A 10,933-nucleotide genomic window follows, 5' to 3' on the forward strand; every position below is an offset into this window, starting at 1 on the left:
ACAATTATGAACGTATTAGAATTTTCCTAGTCGTTGAATTGATGCATTTGGGCATCATCAATTTTGTAAGACTAGCATGGGTTATACTTCTTGGTTCATCAAGCAGTTGTTTTCTAACTTGCTGGAGGCATTGGAATGTCGAGAGTTAAAGGTGGATGCTAATTATGGTAATTAGTTCATTGGAGTGACTCGATGTAAGACTTCATATGATTATCTATATATATAGATATGTTTGTGAAGCTCTTACTGTAGCTCAAGTGCAAGTTTCCTTCGACTTGAGGTATACAAATCATCTTAGTCATGGAGACTTATACTTTGACATGTTAAGCAAGCACCTCATTGAGGTGTGGACTCGGGATGATTGGGTATAAGTCAAAATGCACGAAGATGTTTGGATAGATTCGTCTCTCCTTGCGAAGAGATGTATATTCTATGGTCACTTGCTAGGATTATTACTCAAAATTGTTGGCCAAAGTATCACATGTTAAGAGTTTGAGACTCTTGTACACATGTACAAGTAATTTGAATCCGTAGAATGAGGAAATATTACTTGGGCGAGGTGTGACGTAGTCAGTCTAGTGGGGACAGATACATAGACCATATTTTGAACCATGTGGGTATAAGACGAGTGAAAGGAATAAGACACGACTCATTGTAGCTGTTGAAGGTGTTAGAATAAGTTCTAAGATCATCTATGATTTTCCGACTAATTAGGGATCATGATGTACTATTAGGTGTCACTTATAATTGTTCTATAATTAAGTAGTTAATTATGGACGACCAAGATAAACCAGGAACTTATTGGGTCATACGTACTAACGAGTGTCTAAAAAACGTAAAACAAGTTAAGGAATAGTGAGCTTGTTCAAACTCGATGATGACGGCTGGCTGGGGATGTGACTCCTCGGTTGACTGTGTGAAGACTACGTCTGATCTGTAAGAACAGAAACGTCAATGTCGAGCTAGGGAATGAGTTCCCGATGTTGACCCTCTAATGCTCAAGTCAGTCACAGGGAACAAAGAGGAATAGTAAAATAGTGGATGAAAGCTCGCAACAATGAGAATGCGCGTGTGTACATCCTCTGGTGGTTGGACCCCTCTTTATATAGAGCTACGGTGACGTACGAGCACGTGTCCCAAGGCATATGGAGTTGTAGAAATGTGTGGGCACACATCCCAAGGTGCTTGCACATTTCCATACTCATCCTATGAAAGGACGTATTAATAAAGTTTCTCTGACACCTTACTTTACCTTAACGGGATGTGCATATCCCTGACGTGACGATAGAACCTTCTATTGTATGATTCGCCGCCTGACCATGCCTCCATGTCAGTGTCACAGACTCTCAAGAAGGTATGCTGAGTGAGACAAGGGGTCCCACTGCTTAGCCGAGTGAGGGAGCCGCTTGGCTTGGGGCCACCGCCCGACCACTTGGGCAATCCGTTATTACGGTCACGTGGCTAAGTAGCTCTTCCTAGTCTGGCCGGACAGTCCATCTGGGCAGACGATCCCTTCTACGGTCGCTGCAAACATAAGAACCTGCTGCCCTTCCCATATTGACGGGAGTGTAGAAAACTGTCTTCCACTCGACTGGAGAAGTCGTTTGACTGGGCGGACAAGCCAGGCGCTTGACCACCATAAGCTTGTCCTTTGACTGTTGACTTTGACCGCCACATCGTGGCTTCCCTACTTGACTCTGACTTCTCTCGAGTGGGCCCCCCTTCATCACCACATCACAAGACTCTCCCTTAAGTGTAGTCGAAGGAGGCTGCAAGTCCGACTGATTGAATGAGTAGCGCCTCTAAGGGGCCTCCACCCGCTCGACAATTCTCGTACGGTCTCTGTCGGTTTGCTAGTGCCTTGTATTTTATGAAGTATCAATTCACGTGCCTCCGATCGGCAATTTGCTATTAATTGATTTTTCTTTTATTCCCTCTCTGTGGCTATGCCCCTCCGACTGCTTTGCGGTCTCAGAACACCTCCTGAGTGGCGCCTTCCCTAGATGCCTTGGGCCTTAACTATACAGATTTCACCCAGTCGGGGGCACACCCTGCTCAGGTGTGTTTCTTTAATGCTTGTCTCTTGCCGTAGTAGATTTTGGTGTTCTGGCATTTATAACCACCGCTCGGCTAGAGATCATTAGTATTATCGGCTCAATGTTGCCTTGGTTTCATTAGCCGTACATGGGTTTATAGCCTCTACTGCTGCTCGACTTAGACAAGAGTTTATAGTCGTTGCTCGACTTAGCCAAGAGTTTATAGTCACTGCTCAACTAAGGCAAGAGTTTATTAGTATTAATCATATGGTGTAAGATATCAAAATTATATATATATATAAATTCAAATATTTAAAATTTTAATTGATCATTTTAATTAGATTAGATTTATTTTAATATGATAACACACAATAGATAATTATCCTTTTCGACTAACTTTGGATTAAGAATCCAATACAGGATGTTGATACTGAAAAAGAACAATGGCACATCACATAAACTAAAGCCCTACAAGTGAGTTTAATGACAACGATGAGGCAGCTGCTAGGCAGCGCCGGCGAGCTCTCCCATTTTTTTTGACTGATTCAGGATGAGTGCGGTGGCGCTGGCGTCCTGCGACAGAATAATCTCAAAGCCATCGTCTTGCGATTCCATGCCCTCAACGAAGAGCTGCCACATTAAACCCCCCGTGAAGGTCTTGTGCCCATTCTTCGATATGCTATAGATGCTATCGTAGACCGTGGAATAGAAGTCGTTGCGGATCTGCTTCGAGTATCCTGGATCCTTTTTCGTCTTCCCGAACGCCCCCAGCATAAATGGCTTCCCCAGCACCTCCAGCGAGTCCTTCCAGTGGTTCCAAAGCCATTGGTTTATGAACTCTTTTTTCTTATCCTCGCTTTGCCCTTTTAACCTGCATTAATTTCATTTTTTTGATTTTTTAATTATTAATTAATACCTAAATTCTAAACTTTAAATCCTAAATCCAATCAATTAATTAATCGGATTGATGGATTGATGAGATGTTTTACCAAAAATCCGGGTTGGCATGGACGGTTGCATAATCGATCTGGATGACTTTGTGGACTTCCATAAAGTCAACGCCAATTTGAACCGCATTAGGGTTGTTGAGTTTGACTTTGTCCGGTGTGGAACTTCCATAAAAGCCCTCAAGTCCGACCCCAAGAAGGTGATTGTTGTCTATGGTCTTCAGGAAGGTTGCCATCTCTTGCACCCAAGCCTATTAATAACAGATCAATGAGAATTTACAGGTTCTACACGTATAAGTCCACATCCAATCCAATAATAATATATACCGTAAAAATTTTCCCCGAGGGATCAGACTCGCAGTGGGGCTCGTTAATGAGCTCCCAAGCCATGATTGAGGGATCATTTTTGTAGGCCATCTTTGTGAAGGTGTTCATCCTGTTTAGCATATACTGAAGGGGGCAAGAAAGATTTAAGAGATTAAAAAAAAGAGGTACTTGATAGAAAATTAAAAATCTATTAGTGTCATAAGTATTATTGATTAATTAATTACCTCAATGTGGTCCTTGAAGTAGCCCCTTACAATATCGTGTGTGTAGAAATCATCGACGCTTGGCACGACCAAACCTGCCCTGCGAGCCCAGTCGACGTATTGTGCTCGACCGCCGTAATCATTGTAATTGTTCACCAAGCTTAAAATCACTCGTAACCCATTATTCCTGGCTTCTGATATCACGAAGTCCAGGCCCTAACCAAACATATCGTTCGACAAAAGAAAATAAAATTATCATTTTTTTCTAATCGGGCACGTGTTCAATTTTTACGATCTGACTAATAGACAGCGAGCGCGAAAGAGAGAGAGAGAGAGAGAGAGAGAGAGAGAGAGAGCATGCATGGCACTTGTATATATATACATACCTTGAAGACTTGCTCATGGTAAACGCCGGGCGTCACCTGAAGCGAGTCGTCGCTGAAGCCGTCGTAGAACGCCCATGTGCGGCAGACGGTGAGGCCGGCGGCAGCCGCCTCTTTGAACAGCGCCGTGACCTTGCTCCCGTTGGAGAGGGGAGACGCCGCGTCGCCCATTAGCCAGTGAGCGTTGAAACCGTTGAAGAGGAACGTAGACCCTTCCGTCCAGAATGTCTTGTCTATACTCTCGACGAACCCCGGGAGATCCGCTGCTGCCGTCGCCGCCACCAGCGCTAGTACACACAAGAAGAGCTGCGATCTGACCAACTTCGCCATTGCAATGAGCTTGAATGGAGTGAGGACCTTTTGGATCGATTGCATATACATAGAGAGAGATGGATTAGAATGGAAACTGATATTTTTAAGCATCAATTTATGAGAAATCAACAGAAAAATGTTAGTTTTTTTCATTTTGCGGGAACTGTTAGATAATTTTAAAGTACCATTAATGGCCACTAAAAGTCATATTTAAAATATTCTTCTATTGTAATTATGTATTTGGACGAAAATAAAAATTATGGAAAGCTTTTCGAGATATATTTTTTAATTACTGTCATTTCTTCTAATAGGAATTTATGAATCCATTTAGCTTAAATTAGACGTAAAGTAATTTTCTCTCTTCCCATGATGCATTCGAATTATTTCCTAATACGCGCTGGATTACTATAAACAAAAACATCTGGACCTAATAAAATTAAGTGGATACCTAAAAGAATAGCCATTTTATTTTGATCTCGGGTCCAAGATGTCCGTTCTTAGAAAAGATCTCATGATATTAGATTTATTACACGTAGTGTTACCTTGAATTTTGTAAGAGGTTATTTTTACTATTTGAGTATCTAATCTCATATTCACATCATGATAATTTTATCAAATCGACCGTCAAACTTATTTATAAATATTTAATTCATTTACCATCATGTTATTAGAAGTCAAGCAATAATTGTCTTTAACAAGAAGCATGATACACCCACGACAAATGAGGGTTAGTGAGCTAGGTTAAAGGTGTCAAAACTGATTTCGATCTGAGTTGACTCAAAAAAATCAAATTTAGGTCAGATTTGTCATTTTCCTCAGGTAGCAAGTATATGAATGTGGAGTCGCTTGAAGTATCATGTCTGCCAGTCCCATAACACATTAGAAGATGGTATTTACTTTGCTCTTGTTTTCTTACATGTTTTTCTTATGGTATTGACATTGTATTAGTGTTTACCCATGTAGCTACTTTACCTTTTTGGTATTTTGTTGTGTTTATGTTGTGCCAACACGCATTATATCATTTTAATTTATGTGACTTTCCTACGTCTTTTGCTGTGATTTTTGTTACAGTCGAGTGAGTTATTTATTACTTTATTTTTTATTCCAACCGTGTGGGCTGTGTATACAACTGTGTGGCTGTCGATCCAGACATGTGAGCTGCATATTAAATTACGTGATTGTGTTTTATTTCCAGTCGTATGGACTGTAGGTCGAGTGACTATGTATACATTATGAAACCTTCTTTTAGGAGGTGGAGAAGACTCGTACAAGTAAATACGAGAAATACAACAAGAAATACAATAAAACTAAAGAAATAAGCACAACAATGAAGGGCATTTGTTCTTGATATCTTGTTGCTTTGAATTGTCTCTTGATACTCGAAAAGTATAGCAACACTTATCTTTAAGAAGCTTCAAAAACTAGCGATGAAGAGCGGATATGAAGAAGTCTAAATTTAAATCTTTGATAAGTATTATATCCCACAGATTAGGGCTCCCAATCAATTAATCTTACACTCAATCGATTACCATATCAGATCCGAGCACATCTGGCAGTCCAAACCTCACAACGACTCTTTTCTTCTTCTCCCAATTGATTACCTAATCAATTAAGAGGGTTTAATCGATCACTTGATCGATTACGAAGCTCACTGTGCGTCACGAAAAATTCCCCTCAACCGATTGGTCAATTGATTGAGGATGCTCTGGATCGATTGCTTAATCGATCTAGAGACTTACTGTTCTTATGAACTTCTTTTCCCAATCGATTACCTAATCGATTAAACTTCTCAAGATAAAATTAACACCCCAATGGATTACCCCAATCGTTTGGATGTCTGAATCAATTGACTAATTGATTAAACACCTTCTGAATCGATTGACCAATTGATTAAACATCTCTCTGTGCTTGTGATTTAGGCCCTTAATCGATTATTTAATCAATTGATGAAGGCTTAATCAATTGACTGATCGATTCAACCTTCTCTCTCGCGACACACAACTCTCAATCAATCAGTTTATGAGAAATTGACAGAAAAAAGTTAGGGGGCGTTTGGTACGCGCGTTTTCCATTTTAATTTTCTAGAAAACGCGCGTTTTCTGAAAAACGGTGTTTGGTTTGCATTTTTCGCGCGCGTTTTCTAAAAAATTGACTATCGTTTTCTAGAAAAACAAAGAATAACAAAAAGTCGTTTTCTATTTTCTAGAAAACGCGCGTTTTCCATAAAATGAAAATGAAAACGGTACAAACCAAACACACCCTTAGTTTTTTATATTTTTGCGTGAACTGTTAGATAATTTTAAAGTACCATTAATGGCCATTAAAAGTCATATTTAAAATATTCTTCTATTGTAATTATGTATTTGGACGAAAATAAAAATTATGGAAAGCTTTTCGAGATATATATTTTAATTACTGTCATTTCTTCTAATAGAAATTTATGAATCCATTTAGCTTAAATTAGACGTAAAGTAATTTTCTCTCTTCCCATGATGCATTCGAATTATTTCCTAATACGCACTGGATTAATATAAACAAAAACATCTGGACCTAATAAAATTAAGTGGATACCTAAAAGAATAGCCATTTTATTTTGATCTCGGGTCCAAGATGTGCGTTTTCTAAATCGGATGATATTAGATTTATTACACGTAGTGTTACCTTGAATTTTGTAAGATATTTAATTCATTTACCATCCTGTTATTAGAAGGCAAGCAGTAACTGTCTTTAACAAGAAGCATGATACACCCACGACAAATGATGGTTAGTGAGCTAGGTTAAAGGTGTCAAAAATGATTTCGATCTGAGTTGACTCAAAAAAATCATATTCAGGTCGGGTTTGTCATTTTCCTCAGGTAGCAAGTAGATGAATGTGGAGTCGCTTAAAGTATCATGTCTGCCGGTCCCATGACACATTAGAAGATGGTCTTTACTTTGCTCTTATTTTCTTACATGTTTTTCTTATGATATTGCCATTGTATTGGTGTTTACCCATGTAGCTACTTTATCGTTTTTGGTATTTTGTTGTGTTTAAGTTGTGCCAACACGCATTATATCATTTTAATTTGTGTGACTTTCCTACGTCTTTCGCTGTGATTTTTGTTATAGCTGAGTGGGTTATTTATTACTTTGTTTTTTATTCCAGCCGTGTGGGCTGTATATACAACTGTGTGGCTGTCGATTCAGGCATGTGAGCTGCATATTAAATTACGTGATCGTGTTTTATTTCCAGTCGTGTAGACTGTAGGCCGAGTGGCTATGTATACATTATGAAACCTTCTTTTAGGAGGTGGAGAAGCCTCGTACAAGTAAATACGAGAAATACAATAAAACTAAAGAAATAAGCACAATAATGAAGGACATTTGCTCTTGATCTTTTGTTGTTTTGAATTGCCTCTTGATACTCGAAAAGTATAGCAACACTTATCTTTAAGAAGCTTCAAAAACTAGCGATGAAGAGCGGATATGAAGAAGTCTGGATTTAAATCTTTGATAAGTATTATATCCCGCAAATTAGGACTCCCAATCGATTAATCTTACCCCCAATCGATTGTCATATCAGATCCGAGCACATCTGGCAGTCCAAACCTCACAACGACTCTTTTCTTCTTCTCCCAATTGATTACCTAATCAATTAAGAGGCTTTAATCGATCACTTGATCGATTACGAAGCCCACTGCGCGTCACGAAAAATTCCCCTCAATCGATTGGTCAATTGATTGAGGATGCTCTGGATCGATTGCTTAATCAATCTAGAGACTTACTGTTCTTATGTACTTTTTCTCCCAATCGATTACCTAATTGATTAAACTTCTCAAGATAAAATTAACACCCCAATGGATTACCCAATCGACTGGAGGTCTAAATCTATTGACCAATTGATTAAACACCTTCTGAATCGATTGACCAATTGATTAAACACCTCTCTGTGCTTGTGATTTAGGCCCCTAATCGATTATCCCATCAATTGGTGAAGGCTTAATCAATTGGCTAATCGATTCAGCCTTCTCTCTCGCGACACACAACTCTCAATCTATCAGTTAATCGATTGGTTTAGGCCCAATCAATTTCTCAATCTATTGTCCAACCCTAACTCACTTAACTCAAGTCTAGGGTTCCCTTACCCAACCTATTAGATTTTGAGGGATGTTCTAAGGCAATCGCCTTACAGTTTTTACTAAATATAGATTTAGTATTTGAGTGCATATTATATGATTGATTGTCTTAAACTTATTTACTGAATGTTTGCAATATAATTCATAGCATGAGAGAAATTATGATTGGATCACAACTAGTGATTATCTCTACATGTACAATTATGAACGTATTAGAATTTTCCTAGTCATTGAATTGATGCATTTGCGCATCATCAATTCTATAAGACTAGCATGAGTTATACTCCTTGGTTCGTCAAGCAATTGTTTTCTAACTTGCTGGAGGCATTGAAATGTCGAGAGTTAAAGGTGGATGCTAATTATGGTAATTAGATCATTGGAGTGACTCGCTGTAAGAATTCATATGATTATCTATATATATGGATATGTTTGTGAAGCTCTTACTGCAGCTCGAGTGCAAGTTTCCTTCGACTTGAGGTATACAAGTCAACTTGGTCATGGAGACTTATACTTTGACATGCTAGCAAGCACCTCATTGAGATGTGGACCCGGGATGATTGGGTATAAGTCAAAATGCCCGAAGATGTTTGGATAGCCCACAGAGGATTCACCGCTCCTTGCGAAGAGACGTATACCATATGGTCACTTGTTAGGATTATTACTCAAAGTTTTTGGCCAAAGTATCACGTGTTAAGAGTTTGAGACTCTTGTATGTTGGGATCTTTCGTACTCGGCTAGAGAGGGGGGGTGTGAATAGCCGACCCCAAATTCGCTTTCTTTCTACAAATCAAGTTAGCACAGCGGAAAATACAAAGAAACGAAAGAGAAGAAAACCAAACCTTAACACAAGGATGTAACGAGGTTCGGAGATTAGGGCTCCTACTCCTCGGCGTGTCCGTAAGGTGGACGAGTCCAGTCAATCCGTCGGTGGATGAGCCCCCGGAAAACCGGCTAATAGATACTTCTTGTGGGTGGAGAAACCTCGCCACAATAACTCGCAACAGCAAGATAGAATACAAGGAATACAAGAAGTAAATACAATGAATGTAACAATACAAGCTTGCCTTCTTGTCGTCGACTGAAGTCCTGGAAGCAACAACTTCACGGACGAATGCCAACAAGCGACTCAGTCAAAGAAGCTCCTTCTGAAGTGAGCTCAACAAAGCTCAGTCGAAGCTCAAACAAGAGCAGAAGTTCTAAGAAGGAAAAAGAAAGAGACAGTTCTCACGGAAGATGCCCTCTCCTTATACCTGCGAAGAAGAAACAGCGAAGAAACTGGCCGTTGCGTCTGGCGACTAGAACCACGATCGGCGTGGACCGATCAGCCGATCTGACAAGCTGTGGACCGATCAGGTATCGTCCTGATCGGTCCATGGACCGATCGGGAACCTCTGATCGGTCCACAGACCGATCAGAACTCTGATCGATGCGGGGACCGATCATGCTATGCTGATCGGTCCCCGGCCGATCAGCCCTCTGCGCCTCGCTCTGTTCGATCGACTCGATCGGTCACCGACCGATCAGTTATCACTGATGAGCTATGTATTCTTGATCGGTCACCGACCGATCAGAATATTCAGTATCCGGATCGATCACCAGATCGATCTAGTTCATGGTTTTCGCCCAAACCAAGTCCAAACCAACATCCGGTCAATCTTGACTTGTTGGTACTTCATTCCTAGCATCTGGTCACTCCCTTGACCTGCTAGAATTCTCCGCCAAGTGTCCGGTCAATCCCTTTGACCTACTTGGACTTTCCTCAACACCAGATGTCCGATCATCCCTGATCCATCAGGATTTTCCCTTGCCTGGCTTCACTCACCCGGACTTTCACCTGGCTTCACTCACCAGGATTTTCACACTGCCTAACATCCCAGTTAGGACTTTTTCACTGCCTGGCTTCACTCACCAGGACTTTCCACACTGCCTAACGTCCCAGTTAGGACTTTCCCACTGCCTGGCTTCACTCACCAGGACTTTCCACACTGCCTAACATCCCAGTTAGGACTTTCCCTCATGCCAAGCTCCCTGCTTGGACTTTCCGCGTGCCAAGCTACCTGCTTGGACTTTTCCCCGTGCCAAGTCTCCGTACTTGGACTTTTCTCGTGCCAAGCTCCCTGCTTGGACTTTTCCCGAATCACGGTCAACCAGGTCAACTTTGACCTAAGGTTGCACCTACAATCTCCCAAACACCTATTCTTGTCAAACATCAAGAGTACAACTCTCTTCTCGTCAAACATCGTCAAACATCAAAACACAACTCGAGTCAGGTCAACTCGAGTCAGGTCAACCAGGTCAACCTTGACCTAAGATTGCACCAACAATCTCCCCCTTTTTGATGTTTGACAAAATCCAAAATCAAGTTAGGTTAACCCGATAACCTAACTTAGGTTTTCCAATGTTCTTCCTTGAACATTCTTCCAAAACCTACAATCTCCCCCTTTGGACATCTCTCCCCCTTTTTGACACACATCAAAAAGAGGGAATCAAGGTCAAGAGTTTCTTCCTAATGAAAGTCTCATACCTTTCATTGAAACCCTTAATTTCCCCCTTGAAACTAAACTCAACACTCAATTTAGTGATAATCCCATATCACTAATCCTCGAAAGT

General features: G+C 40.5%; 1 protein-coding gene across 1 annotated transcript; it reads right to left on the bottom strand.

Moving 5' to 3' along the window:
* Nucleotides 1-2,540: 2,540 nt before the first annotated feature.
* LOC121979459 (mannan endo-1,4-beta-mannosidase 5-like) lies at nucleotides 2,541-4,226 on the bottom strand. The gene is made up of 5 exons (XM_042531449.1): nucleotides 3,900-4,226; nucleotides 3,535-3,729; nucleotides 3,311-3,433; nucleotides 3,026-3,234; nucleotides 2,541-2,907 (listed from the first exon to the last, which is right to left on the bottom strand). Exons 1-5 carry the CDS (start codon nucleotides 4,224-4,226, stop codon nucleotides 2,541-2,543), a joined length of 1,221 nt encoding a protein of 406 aa, XP_042387383.1.
* Nucleotides 4,227-10,933: the final 6,707 nt, after the last annotated feature.

Source organism: Zingiber officinale, chromosome 5A, assembly GCF_018446385.1.
Source record: "Zingiber officinale cultivar Zhangliang chromosome 5A, Zo_v1.1, whole genome shotgun sequence".
Taxonomy (NCBI): Eukaryota; Viridiplantae; Streptophyta; class Magnoliopsida; order Zingiberales; family Zingiberaceae; genus Zingiber; species Zingiber officinale.